This window comes from Heteronotia binoei, chromosome 8, assembly GCF_032191835.1.
Source record: "Heteronotia binoei isolate CCM8104 ecotype False Entrance Well chromosome 8, APGP_CSIRO_Hbin_v1, whole genome shotgun sequence".
Taxonomy (NCBI): Eukaryota; Metazoa; Chordata; class Lepidosauria; order Squamata; family Gekkonidae; genus Heteronotia; species Heteronotia binoei.
The window spans coordinates 21,105,431-21,131,571 of record NC_083230.1 but is presented as its reverse complement, the minus strand read 5'-3'; the positions used below and the strand labels follow the sequence as shown (position 1 = coordinate 21,131,571).

The following is a 26,141-nucleotide window of genomic DNA, read 5'->3' as shown; positions in this document are numbered from 1 at the left end:
GAGTTCTTGGACAGAGCCATTTTCCCAGCACAAGGCCCATTGAGGAGATACCTACAATTTTTAAGAAAAATGGCCATTCTTTTGTCATGGGCTGTGGCTCTCCCCAGGCATGCTGAGTACATATAACAGAAACAGTTACTATATATTCACATAATAAATATACCCTAGATCAGGAGCGTCAAGCATGCAGTCCAGGGGCCAAATCAGGCCCCCAGAGGGCTCCTATCAGGGCCATGAGGAAGTCTGCTTCCTTCTCCCTCTCTCTTGCTTCCTTCTGTATCACAGCTTGCTTTGCCTGGCTTGCTCAATCCACAACAGCTACAGACCAAAGCCTCTGTCTTCTCTGTTGGCTGAGGCTCCTCCCTTGGGGAGGAAGGAGGGGAGGGAGTGCTTGCTTTACCAGGCTCTCTCAATTACACAGCAGAGTTACTGAGCCAAACCTCTCTTCCTTCTATTGGCTGAGGCTCCTTCCCCTCCTCATCCCCTGGGGAGGGAGGGAAAGAGTCAGAGCTTCCTTTGCCCAGTTCCCTTGATCACATGGGAGATCCCTTCCACTTCCCACAACAGACATCCTGTGAGGTAAGTGGGGCTGAGAGAGCTCTCCCATAACTGCTCTTTAGCAGAACAGCTCTGAAAGAACTTGTGGTTGACCCAATGTCACATCAGCAGGTGTATGTGGAGGAGTGGGGAATCAAACCCAGTTCTCCCAGAAGAGTCTGCACACTTAACCACTACACTAAACTGGCTCTATATAACGCACCTTTAAGGCCAACAAAGTATGAGCTTTTTGCCATGCTACAGAGAAAGAGAGAGAGTATGTTTTGGCTTGTTATGCCAGAGCTCTCCTGGGTGCAACTGGGTTTGCCTCCCCCTTTTCACTGTATTCATGCCTTCGTCATCCAGTTTTTCTCAGTAGGGAAGCAATGTGAACTATTTAGATGAGGAATAACAACCCGCCAGTGAGGTGATTAGGCTGAGAGTGTGTTTCCAAACCAAAATCACCCCACCCAGCACATTTGTCGATGGGGGATATTAACATAGCTTTTCCATATTAAGTAGGTTGATACTGTCTCTCTGTTCTTGCACTGTAGTTACTTCTCTGGGGAAGACTATAGTTTTGTAGACAAACACATAGCCCTCAGCCTGTGTCATGGTCCCTTCATTTGTTCTTGACCAGCACATAAAGCAACTGATGTACAAAAGCTCACATTGCCCAGCCATTTCATTTTTTCATTCTTAGACTCAAAGCATTGGCCATGAAATTTCTGGAATGAATGTCTGCAAATCAAAAGTAGGTTTGCAACTTACAAATAAATACCTAAACAGCATACTCAAGATTGCTACAGCACAGACATTGTCTTCAGGGTTTGTTTGTTTTTTGTTTTTTTGCAAGAGGTATCAGTTATCAAAGACTGTTAAATAAACAAAATATTGCGAGAGTGCTAATCTTTCAAGCACGTTTTAAGTTAAAAAAATCTTTAATTGTGTTTGTCTATGTCCTTTATAGCAGTGTTTCCCATTTGCAGGATCGTGACCCGGTACCGGGCCACAGAAGCCTCACTACCGGGTCACAAGAAAAGCCAAAACTAGCCCCATCCCCAGCAAAGCATGACCTCTGCTCTGCTTCCTTCCTTCCCCCATCTCTCTGTTGTGCAGAGAAAAGCTAGCCTTGAAGACTGACACAGGCTGCAAAGCCTGAGCTCTGTTTGGCTTCCTTCCTTCCCCCGTCTCTGTGGTGTGCAGAGAGGAGCTGAGCTGCCTCTCCTTCCTTCTTCCTCCCTCTTAGTGTTTGAGAGAAAAGCTGGTGTCCACTGGCACTTTTAGACCCATGAAGTGTTCTTCTTTCATGCGCCTTGCAGTATGTTCTTTTGGGGAGATTTCCCTGGGAGGCCTGGGCAGCAAAGAAGGGTGTGTGTATTTTTTTTTCAGCCGGGAGGGGCAGGGAGTGGGCATTCCAGTAGCTATTTTTTTTTTAACCAAATGACCCCTGGGTAGAATTGTTGCTGGCCAGGGTCATCTGATGGTGAGCAAGGCTTTTTTTTCCTTTGCTCCTCTTTCTTTCTTTCTTTCTTTCTTTCTTTCTTTCTTTCTTTCTTTCTTTCTTTCTTTCTTTCTTTCTTTCTTTCTTTCTTTTTCTTTCTTTCTTTCTCTCTCTCTCTCTTTCCTTCCTTCCTTCCTTCCTTCCATTTTTACTGGATTAAACTTTTCTGTTCATCATACTGTTGTTGCAGACATAGGAGCTCTGCCAATGAAAAGTTGGCACCCTTAGTTATAGCCAGCTGGCCTTTCTATGAGATTTCTGTGTGAGTAAGTGAGAGGTGTGGGGGCAGAAACGGATTATTGGAGATTACTGCTGTGTATCTCAACAGCACTGGAAGTGATGGTACTATGAACTTGGTACCATTCTACTGGTCCTGCTTTTAATAGCTGTCTGACACCAAAATTAAACTCCTCCTGTAGATATTAAAAAGGATGAAAGAAGTTCACTGGCTAAATATCTGCACAACAGGTTGCTTTCTAAGGCATGGGAAACACAGCCAGTAAAAAGCTGCAAGCCCCTCATAAATATCCTTTTTGGGATAACTGCAGAAAAGCTTGTATGAACTTCATATAACTTGAAATCAATTCATTAATTGCAGTACAATTCTCTGCTACCTTTCACAGCAATTTCTCAGTATTTCAGTCAAGGAAAAGTATGAAAAATAGCTGTCAAAAGATTTTCTTGAAACCAAGCAAGCTTGGTTGTAGCTTGAGGCAAGGTTCTAGTAGTAGCAGCTAAAGTAAGGGCCTACTAAATGTGTCAGCATATTAGAGGTAGAGCAGCTGCCAGGGCCCAGTGTGGGTGATACATAATGCTGGCATTCCTGATGGCAAGGGCAACAGCATTCCCAACTGCATACACTGGCCAGTGCTGTTGAGAAAGGGGTGTGTAGGTGGTGCAGGCAATTGAACATGGGCATTAGGAGTGCTTGCAAGCTGGAGAAGAACACACAAACAGATAGATGCAGGCAGGTGTGGGGGTGAAAAGAGAGGACTGCCCACTTTCCACCCCCATTTTGGCTCAGCATTAGTTTCAGAGAGATTTTTCTGAAAATGAAGTTACTTCAGAATAAGAGGTAGGTTTGGGGGAGTGCCCTGGAAGTGACATCACAGGTAAAAGTGGAGTTTTGGCTCAGTGTGCTCCAGAAGTGATATCACTTGGCCCTTGACCTGGAAGTGACACCACAGGAAATAACATAATTCCTGTCTCCTGGCTCCACTCTCGAATTTTTAATGCACCACGAAGGAGAAGTGTAAAAATAACCGGGCCACGGGAAAGAAAAGTTTGGGAAACCCTGCTTTATAGAGTTTATATCTCTGCTACCCAGTATTGCATTTTATGACCTCATCAAGGTCTCATTTATGTCAGATCCAGACCTCATAACAGTTCGACACCCTTGCCCTAGATAGGTCTAGTCTTCTGACTAGTTGCATCAGGCTGCCCACAAAAAGAAAACACATCAACAAGTAAAACATATGTGATGATTAATCGCTAACTATTCACATAATACCAAGACATTTTCCCCATCATTGGACATATTTTCATTCAACATATTACACAGTAATAATGCAAGAAACAAAAACAAAAAAACAAAAAAACTGAGTTCATTTCTTAACTCAAAGCCATTTCTGTGACTATCTTGGTACATGAAGATAACCACTCCAGTATTCCAACTTCTTGCTGGAAATGCCACAACCAAATTAGAATTCTTTAAACAATTTCTTTGATCAGCCTTCACACTTACAAAACTCCAGGTATGAAGTCTTCATATGCTGAAAACACACAATAGGAACAATCCCTCTTGAAACCCATAACACTTGTAATTCAGGAAGAAAAATGGTGGGTAACCTTGTAAAGCATTAAATCATATTTACATTCATTTTTGTACTATTCAATGTTTTCAATAGCTTTGTGTTCCTCTGTAACATTCAAACTATCAAACAGTCTATTTCTTTTCATCACAAACAGAAAACACAATATGCAATGAATAAAAAAATCTTAACAATTACTGTCTTTTATAAATCTGTCTTTTGCAAAATCATTCATTTCTGTTTCTCCCAAAGACCTCCAACCATCCTTGCTGGGTAGCAAAATTAGCAAGGTATTTAATTCCAAATGCAGTCTCATCCCCACAAATCACATGTTTGTTGACAAGTTGTGCTTCACTTTGGCCTGGGGCTGAGTCAACTGCTCTATCTGTGGAGATTAATGCCGCTGGTAAACGGATGCCCAGGCACTTTTCCACATACAGCACGCAAAAGTCCCATTTCTGTGTGCGTGTCTGTGTGGGATCCTTCTTCCACCCCGCCCTCCCTGTTGCTCCTGCACTGGTTCCCAAGCCAATTAAAGATGTTTTGCTCCAGGCTTCAAATCAAAGTTCAGTCACAAGTCTTTATCTAGTGGTATATTTTATAGACACCCTAATCTGCATAGCCCCGGCTACCCTGATTTCATCAGATCTCAGACGCTAAGCAGCCTGGTCAGTGTTTGGATGGAAGATGACCAAGGAATACTCCTACACACAGGCAGGCGATAGCAAACCACCTCTGAATATCTCTTGCCTTGAAAACCCGATGGGGTCGTCATACATCAGCTGTAACTTGATGGTAACAACCAGGGCCTTTTTTTTTAAAAGCAGGAACGCACAGGATCGCAGTTCCAGCTGGCTTGGTTTCAGGGGATGTGGCCTAATATGCAAATGAGTTCCTGTTGGGCTTCTACAAAAAAGCCCCGTGTGAAACAATGGCGATCAGGGTGTGGTCTAATATGCAAATGAGTTCCTGCTGGGCTTTTTCTACCAAAAAAGCCTTGGCAACAACAACGAAATATTTTTCAGGACCATCAGGGATGCTCTACTTAAGCCAGTTTGTAAACAATCAGGAGAGGATTTCCGAATTAGACAAATAGTTTCCTAGTTGCTTCAACCTCCATATTCCAAAGGCCCAGGTATTGCTTCCACTGAAAAGGGCCTGATCCCACCCACCAAAGTCTTCCTAGGACACAAACAGGGCACACCTTTCCCCCTTATATCTCCGCAACAAAAGGGGCTAGACAGAGACAATTTAAAGTTAAAGGAGAGGAACTAGCAGACTGTGGCAATAGATTTTGATAGTTTCACTTCACTGTCATGGTTTAGTGATGGACAATTTTTTTTAAAAAAGCCAACCTGGTTCCATTTTGCTTCAGTCAAACCAGCTTGGTTTTCTCTCCAAATAAACCCCAATCCCACTTGTCACATAATTGTTATTAACTCTACAGTTCTCCCGTCCAGTGACACCCCGGAGACCGACTGAATTTGCTCCAATCATAAGCTTTCATGAGCTCACTGCATCACATTCACGAAGTGTTCAGCCACTGCAGCTACTCAGAGCTGCAGATAAAGGTGTCTGGAGAGGGATATAGAACAAAATAGGAGTCGATTGCACCTTTAAGACCAACTTAGTTTTATTCAGAAGGTTATCTTTCGTGTGCATGCGCACTTCTTCAGACGAGGAACGAGGTACAGTAAGCAGAGCCACATATAGCTGGTGGGGTTTGGAATGTCAAGTGCTCCAAAGTTTAAAAACCAATAGCAGAAGAGTAAAATTAATACATTCAGAAAACCTTTGACCTGGGTTGAATTAGCGTGGAAAACCATAAAACAGTAACATGTCAAAACGTGAGAATGCCTGTTAATTATTCTATTGCTAATAAACCTGGCTTAAAAAGAAGGCATCTCTTTCCCAGAAGGAGAGGGATATGTTTCAAAGAGAGGCTGTCCTCCTCCCCCTCTTTTTTTTCACTCTCTCTTCAGCTTTAGAGAAGAAATATGCTTCCCCGATGGCTGAACACTCCATGCACCTGCTGAAAGTGAGTCCCACAAAGGGTTGCCAATCCCCAGGTGGGTAGCAAGGGAGCCCCCGAAGGGTTCTGTGATTAAACCCGCCTCCAATAATAAACAATTTTACTTTAAAGTTTATAAAAGAACCATAAATAAACACTTAAAGCAATGAATTGTACATAAGGTGAAGTCATACAGTATGCACAGTCCTTTAAAGGACAAAATTAGGTGAAGTTATACAGTAAGCACAGTCTTTTTTGGGACCAATAAGCCTTCAAGTGATTTCAGCCAAGAACTGATTATGAATCCTCAAGAGTTTACTCCTGGTGGGCAAATGAACCATTTACCTTAATGCAAAAGATTACAATTTTGATAATGGAAATTAATCCAAATGCAATGAAAGTTGGGTTTATAATGTGGTGCTCCAGCGACCATTAAAGCCCACTATACATTCATGCAATATAAACCCATTTACAGGTGTTCAAAGTTAACATATTCATTTAAAGGAGCCACATCAAGTCGACAGATGCTGCAAACACTCATATAAAGCATGCCAAGTCACATCCATTGTTTAAACCATTTGGTTGGAGAGAAGTGCATTTAAAACTCCAGAATGCCTCTCATTGTAGTAACCATTTAGTACCATCACTTCTATTGTATACATTGGAGTTTAAACACCACAACCCTTACCTGCAAAGGATTGTATTGTGGTGTAGGCACAAAACCCATTCCCAAATTAAGAATCCTCTCCTCCTCAGTAGACAACCTATTTTAGTCTCGTAGATTGTTTAACAGGAGTAGGTGCCCACCAGGAGTAAACTCTTGAGGATTCATAATCAGTTCTTGGCTGAAATCATTTAATCACAGAACCCTTAGGGGCTCCCTTGCTAGTCATTTATCTGTAACCCCCAGGTGGGGGCAGGGGATTCCCCGGTTTGGAGGCCCTCCCCCCCCCCCCGCTTCAGGGTTGTCAGAAAGCGGGGGGGGGGGGGGAGGGAAATGTCTGCTGGGAACTCTGTTATTCCCTATGGAGATTTATTCCGATAGAAAATCATGGAGAATTGATCTGTGGGTTTCTGGGGCTCTGGGGGGGGGGGTTGTTTTTTGAGGTAGAGGCACCAAATTTTCAGTGCAGCATCTAGTGCCTCTCCCCAAAATATCCCCCAAGTTTCAAAACGATTGGACCAGGGGGTCCAATTCTATGAGCCCCAAAAGAAGGTGCCCCTATCCTTCATTATTTCCTATGGAAGGAAGGCATTGAAAAGGTGTGCCGTCCCTTTAAATGCGATGGCCAGAACTCCCTTTGGAGTGCAATTATGCTTGCCACAGCCTTGATCTCGGCTCCACCCCTTAATGTCTCCTGGCCCCACCCCCCAAAGCCCCCAGATCTTTCTTAAATCGGACTTGGCAACCCCTAGTCCCACAAAAGCTCAGCCTGGAACAAACGAGGTTCTTTTTTGCTGCAAAAAAGAAAGCAGAAGCGTCGGGGACGAACGCCGTTTCGCGCGAGCCACCGCTCCCTTCCTCAGCAGCTGGCTACCCCTCCGCAGTGCATTCGCTACTCCGAGTTAGCGCGGCCCCCCTCGCCGGAATTGGCCAGCAGAGGGCTGACGAGGAGAGAAGCCTCCGAAGTTCTTGGGAGGGAGGCGCCTTCCCCCGTCACTCCGGCTCCTGCGAGGCTGGCTTCATTCATCCGCCGTGTTCCCTTCCCCCCTCCTCCCCGGGTCCCTCCTCCTCCTTGCCGCTCGCTTGGCTTGGCCTCGACTTCTCCTTCCCCTCTGCCGCCGCCGGCAACATGTCCGAGCGAGGCGGCTTCTATAAGCAGGACTTGAACAAGACCGTGTGGGAGGTGCCCCAGCGCTACCAGCACCTCACCCCGGTGGGCTCGGGCGCCTACGGCTCCGTGTGGTAGGTGGAGGCGGGCGAAGGGCAGCTGCGGCTCCGGGGGGGTGGAAATGGAAGCGCCAAGCGCAGCCTCGGCTCCCAGCGGCCAGCCAGCGATCGTGCCCGGGGCGAACAATGCACCGGCGGCGCTTGGCCACGGTGGGCCTGCCCACTTGCGCGCTGCAACAAACCGGCTGGGCTGGTTGGGGGAAACGGAGCGCACAATAGAAGCGCTGCAGATAGGAGCTCCGGGAGTGCACGTCTGCTGGGGGGACTGCGAAATGCACCCAGAGGAGTGTGCGCGACGTGTTCCCCGGGCGGATCGGGACTGGGGTGGCCGAGCGGACGTGCCTGCGGAACCGACTTGGGTGCACGGCCGGCTGGGCAGCGCCCATACGCGGGGGAAGGAGGGTTCCTACCCAGTAATAGCGGCGGTGATGTTGGGGGAGGGGCGCTGTGGAGCGACACAGGCGTAGATGGGGAGGGACGGTGGCTCATTGGTAGAGCATCTGCTTGGGAAGCAGAAGGTCCCAGGTTCAATCCCTGGCATCTCCAAAAAAGGGTCCAGGCAAATAGGTGTGAAAAACCTCAGCTTGAGACCCTGGAGAGCCCCTGTGGGTAGCCTTGGACCAACCTACCCTACTTCAGCATCTGCTTGGGAAGCAGAAGGTCCCAGGTTCAGTCCCCGGCATCTCCAAAAAAGGGTCTAGGCAAATAGGTGTGAAAAAACCTCAGCTTGAAACCCTGGAGAGCCGCTGCCAGTCTGAGAAGACAATACTGACTTTGATGGACCAAAGGTTTGATTCAGTATAAGGCAGCTTCATATGTTCTTCATATGTTCATGGGGCTTGAATGGGAAGTTTGGGGTGAAAATGTGGACATCTGTGGTGCGTGTACTGCGTATCTGGTTTATCTGCATACACCTAGGTCGAAGAAGGGGCAGGGCTGTGTGTACAGTGAAGTCCCTGTGTGTATTGATGAGGCCTGTGCTATAGATGTTATCCTGTTCCCAGAGAGAACGAGACATTCAAGATGGGTAATCAGATCAGCACAGTCGCTCTGCCAAAAAGTATCGCTTTCCTTCTTTCTTTCTTTTTTTTTGGTATCTGTTTGCAAAACAGATTTCTTTCTGCTCGTGTAGGGTCTTTTAGCCTTTTGCCTATTGAGAATTTGAGCGAATGTGTTGGGGATGCAGGACCGTGGGCAACTTTTATAATGGGATATACATGTGCAGTTTGACCTGTGTGTCGTGACATAGGGTTTTTATGTGTGTGCAATATTCCAGCTTCTTCCCTGCCCCCACTTAGGTCAGCTGCAGTAGAGACAGCTAGAGCTCTGCTGCTTGCTGAATGCTATTCAGCCTGGAATTCCTCATGGGTTGCTAAGGACAACCCCAGGCCATGCCAGTCCCAGAAAGAGGCTTTCCCCAGGCTCGTTTTGAAGACCTCCTCTTTTATCACTGAACTGCACCTAGGAATGAGAGAGCGGCAAGCTGATGGTTTTGTTCACGCAGCTTTTGTGGTCAAACCTGAAGCAGTTGGGTGAAGTTCAGGCTTTGGCATAGGCCTCTTAGAACAGAGTCAATGATATGAAACTCCAAATGAATAAAAACTGTAGACCCCTTTGCCCCTTAACAAGACCTGTGGCATCTACAGTATTCCACCTTCCTATCATGCCATGGAATATGACTTTGTGTTCGCTTTGTGTGTGTTGTGATTGCTCAAACCCAAAAAAACCAAGATTAATAATGTTAGGATAAGGGGCCAAAAATAATATATAATAATAATAATACTTTTTTATTTCTATCCCGCCCTCCCTGCCAAGGCAGGCTCAGGGCGGCTCACAACATAAAATACACTGTACATCAAATTATACTTATAAAATCATGGTTAAAACAAATTACAGATTATTAAATTAACATTAATAATATGGCGTTATAAACATTAGATCTTCAGTGGAATTCAGTAACTAAAAGCATTTCCAGCAGCATTTCCTAGCTTGTCATTAGTTGAAGGCTATCTTGAAAAGGTGGGTCTTACAGGCCCTACGGAATTGATCTAAGCATCGTAGGGCCCGCACCTCCTCAGGGAGTTGATTCCATAGCAGTGGAGCTGCAACAGAGAAGGCCCGATCTCGGGTGGCCTTCAATCTGACCTCCCTTGGCCCAGGGACATTCAGCTGGTTTTTTCCAGCTGACCTCAGCGCTCTCTGGGGCTCATATGGGGATCAAATGTGATCTGAAGTCACAGAGTTTAGCCATTTTGGGAGAATCCTAAACAGATCTGTTTGGAGTATCATTCTGTTCAGCGGGGGCTTGCTCCCAGGAAAGCATTCTGAGGATCGCAGGTCAGTCAGCACACAGATGAATGACTACCAGGGAAGTATTTGTATAACACCTTTTGGACTCCATAGTGGCACTGTGTAATGTGTCTTCAGTTTTAGTGAGAAAGGTAGACGATAAAAACATTAACAAAGTAAATGTTTGATTTATTTACACCCCATTTTTCTCCCCACTGGGGACCTACAGGGGCTTATAACATTATCTATTTTATCCTGACAGAAATCCTGTGAGGTTAGGCCGTGTGTGACTGACCCACGCCCGCCCAGTAAGCTTCCATGGCAGAGGGGGGTTTGAACCTGGAGTCTTCCTGATCCTAGTCTGATACTAAGTGATACACCACCCTGACAACCATCTCACATTTACGTGGACGCTTTTTATTTTACAATCATCCTAGCCTGCTTTTCCTCAAAGGGCACAAGGCAGGTTACAGTGCAGTTAAAAACTTAACACCACCGCTAGTAACTCAATTAAAAGCAGCTTACTAAAACCTCATTACGAATCAACAGTCAAGGACCCATTCATAAAACTCCTGCAGGATGTTTCAGCAATCAGACGTAGGAGAAATAATTCTGTTCTGTGAAATCTCTGAAAGCCCAACAGCGTGGAGGCCTTGCTGCTTTCCACAGGTGGGGATGGGAGGGAGTCACTGAAGGAACTCTGGAAGGAGCAGACAGAGCTCTTGTTCCTCTGCAGCACCGAATCTTTGAAATAAATAAAGCTGTCCAAATAAAGCTGAGGAAGAGGAGGAGCTTGGAAGAGACAGTCCTACAGATATATATGGGGCCCAGGCCATGAAAGGGTTTTATAGGGTTTTTGTATAAACGGGAAATGAGAATCTTGACTTTCTTCGAGGATTGAGATTGGTGCTGTTTTTGAGTTCTTTATAAATTATCTGGAGCCTGTGGCGGGTAGCCACGTTTATAGATGGCACTAAACTATTCAGGATGATGAGATACTAAGCAGACTGTGAAGACCTCCGGAAGGATGTCTCCAAATAGGGGTAGGTGCTAGGTGTGTTTAATGATGTGCAAATAAGTTTCGGCGTAAATACTTTTCCCTCCACACACACAAAAAGTTACATTGTTGATAACTTGCCTTTCTTATTGAGAATCAAGGTGGATTACCCAATGTAAATCAAGATAGCCAAGCAGATGGGACATCCAGTAAGCAATGTAGTAGGATTATGATTGCAGAAATCTGAGATAAAGCTGAAACAAAGCATAAGCATTAGCGCGCACACATTAAATGACGCAGACATTACATTGGATAATACAGCAGCATATAGTCTGCAGTTCCTTTCTTTTAATTAAAGCATTTTCCTGAATCATTCCATTATCAGAGCCATTCCATTAGCCCTGTTAGCCGAGTTAAAAAGACCACCCGAATAATTCAGTTTTTCATCGTTTGTGTAAAGCCAGGAGGGTGGGAGGCTGTCCAATCTCTTCAGGCAGGTTATTCCGCAAGGTGGGGACCACAACAGGGAATGCATGAGTATGGGCAATAGTTAACCTTGCCCACTTGCAAGGTTGCTCCAGCACAAGAACCTGCTCAAACGAGTGAAGCTGTCATGGTGGAGCATAGGAGGAAAGGGAGTCCTGCAGATAGGGGGGACCAAAGCAGTGAGGGCTTTTGTACGTGATAGCCAATACCTTCAACTCAGCTTAGTACTGATGGGCAGCTAGTGGGAGTAAAATGTATGCTCCACCTAACTCTTGATAATACTGAGCTGAGGCATTCTGCACCAGCTGTAGTCTCGAAATTGACTTTAAGGAGAGTGCACTATGGTAGTCTAGACTTGATGTCACCCTGGAATGGATGGTCAGGTACAGGACCATCTTCTGGACTAAACAGAGTTGGAAGAAATCTTTCTTTGCAGCTGCATTAGCTTGCTTTTCTAGCAGTAATAGTGGATGCAGTATGACCCCCCCCTTAGGCCAGGGGTGTCAAACATGCATCCCGGGGGCCGAATTAGGCCCCTGGAGGGTTCCTATCAGCCCCCCGAGCAACTGGCTGTCATCTGCTTCCTTCTCCCTCTCTCTCGCTTCCTTCTGTATCACAGCTTGCTTTGCCAAGCTTGTTCAATCGCACAGGAGCTACAGAGCAAAGCTTCTATTTTCTCCATTGGCTGAGGTTCCTCCCTTGGGGAAGAAGGGGGGAGGGAGAACTTGCTTTGCCAGGCTCTCTCAATTGTACAGCAGAGCTACTGTGCTAAGCTTCTCTTCCTTCTATTGACTGAAGCTCCTCCCCCTTATGGTCCCCTGGGGAAAGAAGAAAAGAGCCAGAGCTTCTTTTGCCCAGTTCCCTGGAGCACACAGGAGACATACAAAGAAAGCACCATGATACCATAGACCTTTATTGGCATTGATATAAGAATACAGTATACTTTAAAAACCAACAGTAACACTATAGAATATAATAAAACCTTAAAAAAAACAGCAAAAGTTAAATGACATAAAATAGCTGTGGGCTATGCATGAGTAAAAGCCTCTCTGATTTGGATCGCAACCTGTAAAAAGCAAGCAACGTGAGTAGTGACAAAGTTGTGTTTCCCGTGGAGTAAAAAGCGAACCTTGGCATTGTCAGAAAGGCCTTGATGGTCGGAGAGCAGAGCATCTAGGTATCTTGCTCGTGGACTGCTATAGAAAGGGCAGTCCAGAAAAACATGAGGGACCTTTTCGATGACTCCTTGGCTACAAGGGCATTGTCTAAGGTTGTGGGGGATTCTGTGGTATCTTCTGAAGAGGATGGCCGATGGTAATGCATTAAATCTAGCCAGCATGAGTGCTCTTCTTTGGTGAGGATCAGTTAAAAAGAGGAAATAGGGAGCTAAAAGCCCAGGAGTCTGGGATAAACCCAGAGAGCTTGGGGAGCAAGTTTTCTGAGCTGCCTCAGTTAGACGTTGCAACTGGATATCTAGTAGTCTGCGTTTGATGGATTGAAATACCGCAGGAGCAGAGGATAGATAAAATGCATCCGAGGAAATTCCTATGGATGTGATTTTCAAAGAAAGCACCTTTAAGACCAATGAGTGCTAATTGTTTAAGCATGTTTTATCTTAAATTTTTTAAAAATCTTTAATTGTGTTTGTCTCTGTGCTTTATAAAGTTTATATTGCTGCTACCTGGCATTACATTTTATGACACACATAGCCGGGCCCAGCAAGGTCTAATTTATGTCAGATCTGGTCCTCATAACAAATGAGTTCGGCACCCCTGCCTTAGGCTCTTAACTGAGTCCTCAAAGGTCAGCAGAACTCCCATCAAACTCCATCAAAGGCCTTCCCAACCTCTGCCTTGTCACTATTTAGTTTCAATTTGTCGGCACATTTAAACAAAAGAAAATTCCAACCAGCCCTGTAGCTAGGGGCTGTCAGGGGAGAGGACCCTTTAAATTGTGCAGGAGGCCGGTGAATGCCCCTTCCGGCTCCTCCTACATGATTTAGAGCCCACCGATCAGCTGATTTGTGGGCCCTTTAAAAGACATGAGAGGGGTAGTGGCTGTCTTGGGTGCCCCTCGTGTGCGATTTAAATCACACAGGAGGGGGAGGGGCCCCCCAAAACTGTCAAAGGGCCAGACCCTGTGGCCCCCTGGTTAGCTTTGGGTCTGATTCTAACATTGCATATATACTGACGGGGTCTAAATTAACTGTATCTGGTCATGAAAGCAATCTGGGGATCATGGTGGACAACTCAACCAAAATACCAACTGTGTACACAGTGGCAAGGAAAGGTGAAAACATAATAGTGGGAATTATTATTAACCCTATTATTGGCAGATACGAACCCTGAAATAACCCACTCAGTGCAAAATACCTGTCGATAGTGCTTTCCTTAAAACATTCCTGAAACCATCCTCATCAATATTATGCACTATAAACTTATTTAAAAAAAATAAATTCCAAGGGGGATTATGAATTTAATAAAAATGCGATGTAATTTTTTTTATTTTAACTTGATTTTTAAACTGTTGTGGAATTTTGTTTCTGTAAATTTGCCTTAGTTTGCAGTTTTATTCAATGTCCTGTTTATCATGCTGTGCTTCAGACCATTGGTCAAAGAAGCTATCAAAGAAAGGAAAGGAAATTATTAGGAAAGGAACTGAAATATAAAACCATGGTGCAGTCATATTTAGAATATAGTGTACATTCTGGGAACTTTATCTTTAAGAGGATACTGGAGTATTGGGGAAAGGGACAGAAAATAGCAATTAAAATGATGAGGACTTTGGAACACCCTTGTTCAGAAGAAAGGCTAAAGCAGAGGAGTGGGTTAATTTAGAGGGGGGGGCGGGAATTTATAACATTGTGAATAGTATGGGGACGAGAATGAAACGTCTGGAAGAAAAACTTTCTCCAGTAGAACACGGCACTTGAGCCCGAAAGATTCTACAAACCCTAATGATGTTACCAGCCGTGAAAACCTGTAATCTTTGATAGTATGGGGAGAGTCTATAGAAATATTTTTCTTTTATTATATTTGAAACTGATCGGCAGTGGGTTCAGAATCGATAAAAAAGAAATGCCATAATGCATAGTTTACTGACGGAATTCACCATCACTGAATGTGTCAGTCAATTTCTTTGAAAGACAAATGCTTGAAGGATAGGTCTACCAGCAACTGTTAATCAAGACAGCGAAATGGAACCTCCATGTTCAGGGACAACATACCACTGAATACCAAAGGCTGGGGATGTACATGGAGGGTTGCACTATCCGTCCTTGGAGGTTCACTGGAGACAGTCAGAATTAGAAACGGGATGCATATTAGATTGGCCAGATTATCTGAACATTTTATGCTCTGATTTATGTAGGGATTACTGAGAACACTGGAAATATTACAGAAATGTTGACTGCTGTTGATCGAACGGATCCAATCGAAATTCCTGAGGAAAGTCTTAGGCTGGCCGAACTGTGTTCCATACGCTTGGAAACTGGCATGTCTCTATTGACGACCAGAGCTTGGCTTGCTACTGTCAACCTCTGGCTCCGTCTTCTCTTTTTCTCTGAACATGAGAGCTTGTCCCATCATATGCTCTCTGAATATAAACTGTCCACCTGGTCCGAGTATATTGTAGGGAAAATCAAGTCTTTGGGCCTGTCCCTGGAATCATTGCCCATGCTGTCTACTTTTAATTTACCAAATTAAAAGTAGACTTTTGGACCACTACACCAAACCGGCTCTCCTGCCCACACTCTGCCATCTACATACCCTTTCCTCAGTGACACAGGTGGTGCATGTAAGCTGATAATGCCACTGTTGTCATGCTCAACCCACTCACCTTTCCCTGGTGGCACTGGCAGCACATATAGCCTGTAGCACAGATGGTCCTTCCTTCCTTCCTTCCTTCCTTCCTTCCTTCCTTCCTTCCTTCCTTCCTTCCTTCCTTCCTTCCTTCCTTCCTTCCTTCCTTCCTTCCTTCCTTCCTTCCTTCCTTCCTTCCTTCCTTCCTTCCTTGTCAGAGCCAGTTTGGTGTAGTGGTTAAGTGCGCGGACTCTTATCTGGGAGAACCGGGTTTGATTCCCCACTCCTCCACTTGCACCTGCTGGAATGACCTTGGGTCAGCCATAGCTCTGGCAGAGGTTGTCCTTGAAAGGGCAGCTACTGTGAGAGCCCTCTCAGCCCCACCCACCTCACAGGGTGTCTGTTGTGGGGGGAGAAGATATAGGAGATTGTAAGCCGCTCTGAGTCTCTGATTCAGAGAGAAGGGCGGGATATAAATCTGCAATCCTTCCTTCCTTCCTTCCTTCCTTCCTTCCTTCCTTCCTTCCTTCCTTCCTTCCTTCCTTCCTTCCTTCCTTCCTTGTCACTGTGTGGACTGGAAATAAAATTTTGCTTCTTGGAAGTAAATGGAGGACTTTATCACTAGTGAGGATACACAAGACTGTCTCAGATTTTCTTGATAACATTCTGAGAAAAGCAACTGCTTTCTGTCCTGTCCGGACTACTTTAGGGTATTTTGTTCCCTGCCTTGTCTGCCACTCACTTGCACCAGTGATTGCTTCCTTAATAATACAGTGATTTGTGTTTGTATAAATTATGAGCCTTTTGGCAAGCAGGTTAATGGAACTGTTGGGTTAAGACAGAAGAGGGAACAAAGATTTCTCTTGAAACAATACTGGTTTAGGATGAGGGGAGGGGGGGTCATGCAGTGGGGTCACCAGCTCTCTCATTTCTGTTTTTTCCCCATCCAAACACTGAGTGATATCATATGCTTAGAAACTCTGAAAGAAACTAAGGATAAATCCTGTCTCTATCATCATTACTAATTGTATACTTCAGTCAGTTGAACTGCCCAGAATGATTGCAAAACTAAGAAAGGCCTGTTGTGAAGAAAAATACAACAGGCTGTAAAAAGAGGCTCTGGATGAGTGTCCTCCCATCCTTGCTGTCTTCCCACCCACCCAAGTGAAGGCATTCACTTCCTCCCCCACCTCCAGGAGAGTTGATCTCTGCCATCTGGAGAGCAGTTGTAATTCTGAGTGAACTCCAGCCCTCACCTGAAGATTGGCAGCAGTGGTTTCCCAGAAGGAAATTGCTGATTTGGAGGGTGGTGTCTATGGCATTGAACCTGTGTGAGGGCCCACCTTCTCCAGACTCCACCCCTCAAGTCTCCAGGAATTTGCCAACCTGAAGTTGGCAACTGCTAAGGGGTGTCATAGGGGGTGTCATAGGGGGGTGTAACGAGCCAGGGCCAGCGGGCAAAGGGGACCACTTTAAATCCTGTCACATCTTGCCCTGTACCTCAGGTGAACCAAAATATTACTTTTCAGAATCAAAAATAATGACACTGGTAGCATTTATAGTTCAAAATAAGAAAAAAAGACTTATTTTAGAACAGATAGGCTGGAAAGGGGGGAAATAATAGATTATAGTATTATAGACTCTGTGGACAGGTAGTAAAACCAAACACAAGAACACCTTCTGTTGGCAAGTTGTTACTTCATAAAATATTCTCAGTGTCTCCCTCAGCTGGACAACACTAGGGAACACAGTCCGTGGCAAATCAAATGCAAGACCGTGATCAGGCAGGCAAAAAGGGACTATGAGGAGCATATTGCAAAAAACATAAAGACCAACAACAAAAATTTCTTCAAATATATTAGAAGTAGGAAACCAGCCAGAGAGGCAGTGGGGCCCTTGGATGACCAAGGGGTCAAAGGATTACTGAAGGAGGATAGGGAAACGGCTGAAAAACTGGATGCATTTTTTGTCTCAGTCTTCACTGTGGAAGATGAGAAGTGTTTGCCCACTCCAGAACCACTAATTTTGGAAGGGGTGTTGAAAGACCTGAGTCAGATTGAGGAGACAAGAGAGGAGGTCCTACAACTGATTGATGAATTAAAAATTAATAAGTCACCAGGTCCAGATGGCATACATCAAAGAGTTCTGAAAGAACTCAAAGTTGAACTTGTGGATCTCCTGACAAAAATATGTAATCTTTTATTGAAATCTGCCTCCGTTCCTGAGGACTGGAAGGTAGCAAATGTCACCCCCATCTTTAAAAAGGGTTCCAGAGGAGATCTGGGAAATTACAGGCTAGTCAGTCTGATTTCAATACCGGGAAAGTTGGTAGAAAGCATTATCAAGGACAGAATGAGTAGGCACATTGATGAACACAAGTTATTGAGGAAGACTCAGCATGGGTTCTGTAAGGGAAGATCTTGCCTCACTAACTTGTTACAGTTCTTTGAGGGGGTGAACAAACATGTGGACTAAGGGGACCCAATAGATGTTGTTTAGGGTGGTGAAAACCAGAGAGGATTGTGAGGCGCTCCAAAGGGATCTGTTGAGGCTAGGTGAGTGGGCATCAACATGGCAGATGAAATTCAGTGTGGTCAAGTGCAAAGTAATGCATATTGGGGCCAAGAATCCCAGCTACAAATACAAGTTGATGGGGTGTGAACTGGCAGAGACTGACCAAGAGAGAGAGATCTTGGGGTCATGGTAGATAACTCACTGAAAATGTCAAGACAGTGTGCGATTGCAATAAAAAAGGCCAATGCCATGCTGGGAATTATTAGGAAGGGAATTGAAAACAAATCAGCCAGTATCATAACGCCCTTGTATAAATCGATGGTGCAGTCTCATTTGGAATACTGTGTACAATTCTGGTCACCGCACCTCAAAAAGGATATTATAGCATTGGGCAACTATAAAAGGGCAACTAGAATGATTAAAGGGTTGGAACACTTTCCCTATGAAGAAAGGTTAAAACGCTTGGGGCTCTTTAGCTTGGATAAACGACGACTGCGGGATGACATGATAGAGGTTTACAAGATTATGCATGGGATGGAGAAAGTAGAGAAAGAAGTACTTTTCTCCCTTTCTCACAATACAAGAACTCGTGGGCATTCAATGAAATTGCTGAGCAGTCAGGTTAAAACGGATAAAAGGAAGTACTTCTTCACCCAAAGGGTGATTAACATGTGGAATTCACTGCCACAGGAGGTGGCGGCGGCTACAAGCATAGCCAGCTTTAAGAGGGGATTGGATAAAAATATGGAGCAGAGGTCCATCAGCGGCTATTAGCCACAGTGTGTGTGTATGTGTATATATATGTGTGTGTGTGTGTGTGCGCGCACGCGCGCGTTTGTGTGCGTGTGTATACACACACATATATATTGGCCACTGTGTGACACAGAGTGTTGGACTGGATGAGCCATTGGCCTGATCCAACATCGCTTTTCTTATGTTCTTACATTCTTAATATGGCTTTGCTGGCAATTTTGTCACTTCAGGGGAAAACATAGCTCTAGCAATTGCCAGAAACTCTGTGAAAGAACCATAGATTACCAGTGATTCCTAGAGAGGACTGGCATTACTTCCAAGGAAAACTGAGAAGTGATGTCATGCTGCTGGGCTGATGGCCATTTTTGGTTGTTGTTTATTTCCTCCTGCTGCATCTTAGAGTGGTGGTGGGATTTGGAGACAGGGGATCCCCCACCTTCATTGGGCCTTAGCAGCTGGATAGAAATGGATGAATTAATATGTTAAAAAAAACCCTTTCTCTCTCTATATATATACCTCTTTTATGGGATGTTTGCATTCAGGTTGTTTTCATTTTGGGTAAATATGGTGATTTTAGTACAAAGAATCCGGTAGGTCAGAGAAAATGAGTAATTTTTGTGGCAGATATGCTAGTCCATAGATGAAAAGATTTTCTTGGCCGTAATAATTTTTTCAGTGTGAATTCATGAACACTCTAAAATTTCAAAATCACAATTGATTTTAAACACAGAGCTAGGGGGTTGTTTCTAGGAGCTGCTTCATGATCTCATATGTAGGAAAGAATGTAGATTTTCACACTTTGGGCAATTTCCCACACAGCTTACCAAGGAGCGAAGTCCCTCCTCACCGCGCAGCGTCTGCTCGGATTTCCCACCAACTGCTCCGCGGAATCAGGAAGTGCCGGACCTTTTGCGTCGCTAACGTAAACTAGGGTTTTAGCGATTTCCATTTGAGACGCAAAAGGTCCGGCACTTCCTGATTCCGCAGAGCAGTTGGTGGGAAATCTGAGCAGACGCTGCGCGGTGAGGAGGGACATTGCTCCGCGGTAAGCTCTGTGGGAAAACGCCCACTGATTCCATGATGATCTAATTTGTTTGTTTGTACACCCGTTGGGTGTCTTTATTGGCTGTAGTTTTCCAACACATCCATTTGAATACATGCATCCATTTGAATATATGTGTGTGTAGTTGCACACTTGCAGCACGGTATTGTTATCCTAGAATGGTGTGCTCAGAACGGACTAAATGCAGCTGCTTAAGAAAATAATTTAAAGCAGAGGTGTTGGACTCGATTGTTACGAGGGACAGATCTGACATAAATCTGACCTGGCCACAGTGACCCATGCAATGGTCACTTCCAGGTTAGATTATTGTAACTCTCTCTACGTGGGGCTGCCCTTGGCTCAGATCCAGGAACTCCAGCTGGTACAGAATGTGGTGCGGGGCTGTTGACTTTGTCACATGTACGGGCATGGATCCATCCTGTGCTCTGTGAACTGCACTGGCTGCCTATCGTGTACCAGACCCGTTTAAAGGTGCTGGTGCTTATGTTTAAAGCCCTATATGGCCTCTCCCCATAGGAGCCCCATCGGTCCGTACGATCTGCAATTCAACATCTTTTGGTGGTCCTCGGCCCCAGAGACATCTGGCTTGCCTCAACTTGGGCCAGGGCATTTTTGGCCCTCGCCCCCACCTGGTGGAATGAGCTCCCCTTGGAGATCAGGATCCTGCATGATCTCTTACAGATCCACAGGGCCTGCAAAACGGAGCTCTTCCACCGGGCCTTTAGTTGAGGAGGCAACGGTTGTCTTAATTTTGCCTCCCCCCACCCTCCCCAGTTTGGGGATTTGAACTGGCTGTTGAGGCAGAGTTTTGAACTTTGGATCATGCTGTTTATGTCATGTATAGCATCTGCTTTGTTGCCTTTTTAGTCTGTTTTAACCTGTTGTAATCTGCCCTGAGCCTTATGGGAGGGCGGGATAGAAATCTAAATAAATGAGTAAATGCCGCTTTGTTGGACTGGGCCATGCATGCCATAAAATGTAACACAAAGTACTGGAGATAAATTTTATAAAAGTGATTTCAGATGTCTAATGGCAATAGCAGATTGGGGCCCCGTACTGGTGGAATCAGCTCCCTGTGGAGATATGGGCCCTACCAGATTTGTTACCTTTCCGTAGGGCCTGTAAAGCGGAACTGTTCTGCCAGGCGTTTGGTTGAGGCAAGCGGGCATCCTTTCCTTATTGCCTATACCAGGGGTCCTCAAACTTTTAAAATAGGGGGCCAGTTCACTGTCCCTCAGACTGTTGGAGGGCTGGACTGCCGTTACTGTACAAGGCCGCGGGCCGTCAGTTCTCCGTCTTCTGCATCTCTCTCCCTTCCCCACACCACACACCCCGGCCTGGAAACTCACCTCACCTCGGTATCACCTCACACTCTGTCTCCGCCGCCTCAGCGGCGGAGTGTGCGTTGCTAACGCGAGTTTAGGTCGAACGTCACTTCCGGTCTGATTTTGCCATAACCCGGCGGGCCGCATAAATGTCCTCAGCGGGCCGCATCTGGCCCGCGGGCCGTAGTTTGAGGACCCCTGGCCTATACCATCGGCTATCCTCCCCCACAGTGATCTGTCATCTGAACTATTTATTCAGGCCAACCTATAGTCCAGCCTGCACTATGAACCCACCCGCCTTTGTGATACAGTACTGTGTCATATTATTGTTTTAATTGTATTTTATTGGTTTTGATTTTATTGTATGTGACTGGTTTTTATCTGGATGTAATCCGCCCTGAGCCCGTCTGGGAAAGGGCGGAATATAAATTTACCAAAATAAATAAATAACAGCAGATGGATGACAATAGCAGGCTTGACTGGTTTAAGCGTGATACGCAGAGAGGTAGTAGGCATGGAGATACCAGCGTTGGTAATGAGACAGGACATCTAGGTCTCTATTCCATCCAGGAAAATTTAGTCCAGGAGGATGCAAAGAATAAATGGGCATGTCTGACATTAGGAACCACAACATTCAACTAAGAGTGGCAGTGCTCTTACAAAGGAATTTCAAAGGGAAATTAGAAAGAGAGACTGCTGAATTGTAATTGATAATGAAGCTCAAGACAATGCATCCTCCTTGGACTGAATGGAGAGCTGGCTTTCCTGTCTCATTACCAGTGTGTGCTATTATCACGTGGCACTTGAAACCACTCTGCTCTCCAAGATATAAGGGCCAATCCAAGTGCTCTAATTCCTAATCAGGGTCTTATAATATATATAATATATATATATTAAAAAACTTTTCAGAATAAGCCAAAACAATTTTCTCAGTGTACATTGCATGTCAGAACAATCCATCCTTCCACCCACCCACCCTGCTTCCTTTCCTCCAAAGAAGTGTGCTTGCACCCAAAAGCTTATATCTGGAATAAAACGTCATTGGTCTCAAATCTGCCATGGGAGTCCAACATTGTTTTCTCTCTCTCTCTCTCTTTTTTTTTTTCCCCTCCCCTTTCATCAGAAGCATGCCTGGAGAAGCAAGAAGGGGGGTGGGTGGGTGAAAGAGAGGTAGGGGGGCAGAGGCAGGCTTATCTTTGTATCTCTCCTACACAAAGCAACCATGGAGCTCCTTGTGTGCCTATGTGTGTGAGGGGTGGGGGAAAGGGAGTCAAGAGGCAGGCAGTGAAGAGCCACAGGGGATCTGGGAAAAAAGCAAGGTAAGATGCAACAGCAGCCCTGGAAAAGCAAGTAACAGAAGAAGGTTGCTTTGGGGTTGGATTTGAGCCCTGCGTGGGCTAGATGCGCCCCACAGGTTGCACATTTGCCACCCCTAATTTAAAGACTTTTGAAGGGTAACATCTGTAATGTGCATGTGCATTTTCTGCTGAGGTTCCTGCTTGGTAGAATGGCCTACCTGAACAGGTAAGGAAGGTTTTAAACTTTCCCGGAATGCATAAAACAGAATAGCTCAAGAGGGCTTTTTAGTTAATGTCTGTGAAATGTGAGGTATTGTTTGTACTATAATGGTGCGCTCTCTAATTTTGTGATCCAATTTTTATTGTTTGTCAAATGTATGATATTGTTTCATTGCAACGTGCTATTTTTAGTGTGTTGTGTGTTGATTTTGTAATCTCATTTTGCTGCATGTTGATTGCATGCTTTGCGCTGCTCATTGCCTTGTTCAACTGTGTACCCTACCTTGAATCTCAGTGGTGGGAGAGAAGAAATAGAAATAAATCTATGATTTTGCTAAGTAGCTTCAAAGTGGGCAGTTTGAGACTCACAGACCCACCGAGGACCACCCTTTGTCCTACTCTGTTCTCTGGCCAGCCTTTCTGCAAAAAAAGAAAAAAGGGAAATAAAATCTGGAAGAGGAAAAATTTCTTGATAGGCCAGTGCTATGCCTGCATAAACTTTATGTATGTGTGTGTATTTTACTCACTCTTCTTTGTTGTATGTGGATAGCAGTGTTTTGCTTTTACAAATAATTTTTTGTGTCTTTTGAACTAAGTTTCTTTTCTTCCAGTACTTAAAGAAAAACAAACTCCTGTTCTTAAGGTCATAAAATTAGGAGTAGATATCTAGATCTGAATTTGAACTCTGGTGACCGGTAGTTCTCCATTCTTTTCTTTTCACTTAAGGGGACAACTGGGGAGGGGGCGATTTCTGCCTTTGAGTAGTAGGGCTCTTGTTATCTGAGGTTTATCTTCTTTTGCTGGAATGTGGCTTTCTTTTAAATAGCTCTCAAGCTATGAGTTGGCCATTGTATCCCGAAAGCACTTTGATTCCCTAATTGCTCTTGTGTTTTTTAAAGTGCTGATACAGCTGTGAAAAGCAATCTTTACAGCGAGTATCTAATGTAATGCCATTTTCCTCCTTCGTAATCATGGAAGTGACAGCCTGTGGTGGGCGTCTGTGTCTTGCCCAGCAAGTCTGCTTCCAACTGATATGTGTGTTATTCAACAAATATGTCCTAGTGCTTTTCTTCTAAAGAAATTCTGGTTCCTCGTGACTGGGGAAGGAAACAAAATTAAGGAAGAACAGACTGTGTTGCAATAGGAAGCTGCTGTAAATTATATAATTATTGGATCTTCTCTGGGTGATCAGTAATGTTAAAATAATAACCAGATCTTACCTTGTTTCCATCCATTTTATTTGGAACTATAGATTAATCCAAGGTAGAAGTGAGCTTGAAGCAAGGCCAAGAGTCCTAGAATAACTGGATATCCTTTCCTTTAAATATCCTGTTTGTTATCTCGGGTGTGCCAAGGTGTATGGAGTTCAGCATTCATTGCAAGCCCTCGGTGGACTGTGGTAAAATACCTTCGAGCTCCTCAATAAGGATACTTGATTCTGGGTTAGAGTTCTAGCATCCTGTCCTCAATTTTTGCCTGTTGGGCAGCATATGAAGCCAAAATCTTTTGCTTTGACAGAATGCATACTGTGGTGTGGAGGGGAGGGGAGGCATTTAGCAATATATTTGCATCATGAGAGGCTACCGTTGGAGTCCATTGCAGTTGGGAGTGTGCCACTCGGATGCTTCACTTGTGCTGTGTAGTTAGAGATAAAATGGAGTTGGATGTTATAATTCCACAATCTAGGGTTGCCAATCCCCAGGTGGGGGAAGGGGATCCCCCGGTTTGGAGGCCCTTCCCCCGCTTCAGGGTTGTCAGAAAACGGGGGGAGGGGGGGGGGAAATGTCTGCAGGGAACTCTGTTATTCCCTAGGGAGATTTATTCCAATAGAAAATAATAGAGAATTGATCTGCGGGTATCTGGGCTCTGGGGGGGGGCGCTGTTTTTTGAGGTAGAGGCACCAAATTTTCAGTACAGCATCTAGTGCCTCTCCCCAAAATACCGCCCAAGTTTCAAAAAGATTGGACCAGGGGGTCCAATTCTATGAGCCCCAAAAGAAGGTGCGCATATCCATTATTTCCAGTGGAAGGAAGGCATTGAAAAGGTGTGCCGTCCCTTTAAATGTGATGGCCAGAACTCCCTTTGGAGTTCAATTATGCTTGTCACAGCCTTGATCTTGGCTCCACCCCTAATGTCTCCTGGCTCCACCCCCAAAGTCTCCTGGCTCCACCCCAAAGTCCCCAGATATTTCTTAAATTGGACTTGGCAACCCTACCACAATCACTCATGGGTTGGTCCCAGCCCTGGCAATGAAATAACATTGCACCAACCAAAGAGATAGTATAAATCGAAACACTCCCCTTGGAACAAATGAACCAACCCCGAGCTACTACTGCCCCATATCATCCTCCCTTCCAAATCACTGCCCAGCAGCGGTAGTATATAGAACCCTGCTAGGGACACAGATCTTCCATTACCGTATCAAGATTTGTTTTCATGCTTGAATTAGAGCCAGACTTGAAAACTGCTTTTCATTGGAGCAGCTTTTAAAAATGCTTGTGGCAGTTTGTTTTCAGGACAAGCAGGAAAGAGCATATGCTATTCGCTGCCTGTCAGATTGTTTCTGGCCCAATTTAAATGCTGGATTTGCCCTTTAAGTCCTAAATGTTCTGGAGGCAGATTACTTAAAGAAGTATCTTACTGCCATACAGACTGACCCATGTTCTAAGATCCACCACAATGTCATGTACTGCTTCCAGTAGAAGTCCTTTGGGAAGCCACATGTAGGGTTGCCAACTCAAGAAATATCTGGGGACTTTGGGGGTGGAGCCAGGAGCAAGGGTGTGATAAACATGATTGAATTCTGAGGGGAGTTCTGGCCATCACATTTAAAGGGACGGCACACCTTTTAAATCCCTTCCCTCCATTTGGAAATAATGAAGGATAGGGGCACCTTCTTTGGGAGCTTATAGAAAATGACCCCCTGGTCCAATCTTGTTGCAACTTGGGGGGGGGGGGTGTTTTGAGGAGAGGCTATGCTGAAAATTTGGTGCCTCTACCTCAAAAAACAGCCCCCCCCCAATACCCACAGATTGATTATCCATTTTACTCTTTGGGGACCGGTCTTCATAGGGTATAATGGAGTGCCTAGAAGACATTTCTATCCCGTGCTTTCTGATAACTCTGAAGTGGGGGGAGGGCCTTCAAATCAAGGGATCCCCTGCTCCCAACTGGGGATTGGCAACCCTACACGGCATTAAAAGCTTTTATTTAATTTGCTTGCTACAATTTTAAGTTCATTTGTTTTTTTTTTAAAAAAAACTTTGAATGTTTGTGTTTTTAAATCTTGCATGCTGCATTTTTGTTAACCAGAGTATAAATATTTCAGGTAGCAGGGGTCATTTTGTAGAAAAAGAGCCATTAGAGCTCATTAGCACAGCTCATTTGTACACCTCATTTCCATATACCACACCCCCTAACATCACCGGAAGGTGTACTAAGTTATATCAGCTCAGCATCTACCTTAAAAGGCTTCTTGAATTATAATTGTCATAAGAAAACCTTTCTCCCATCATACCTTTTGAAATTACTTTCTCTCATGTAGCCACAGTGGCATGATCAAGAGTTCCATCTGTCTGCTTTATGTGTTTTGGTTACTTCCCCATTTTTTGTGGGGGGAAATATTAGAAAGTTTGTCCAATCT

At 44.8% G+C, this 26,141-nt stretch overlaps 1 protein-coding gene across 2 annotated transcripts in view; it reads left to right on the top strand.

The window, feature by feature from the left end:
- Window positions 1-7,294: 7,294 nt before the first annotated feature.
- Window positions 7,295-26,141, top strand: part of LOC132576040 (mitogen-activated protein kinase 11-like) — a 66,812-nt gene continuing 47,965 nt past the window's right edge. The window contains exon 1 of one of the 2 annotated variants that reach the window (XM_060244802.1): window positions 7,295-7,769. In XM_060244802.1, coding sequence (XP_060100785.1) covers window positions 7,657-7,769 — 113 coding nt within the window. In that variant the 5' untranslated portion in view covers window positions 7,295-7,656. The remainder of the gene's footprint in view (window positions 7,770-26,141) is intronic. The other variant, XM_060244803.1, reaches the window with a different exon arrangement.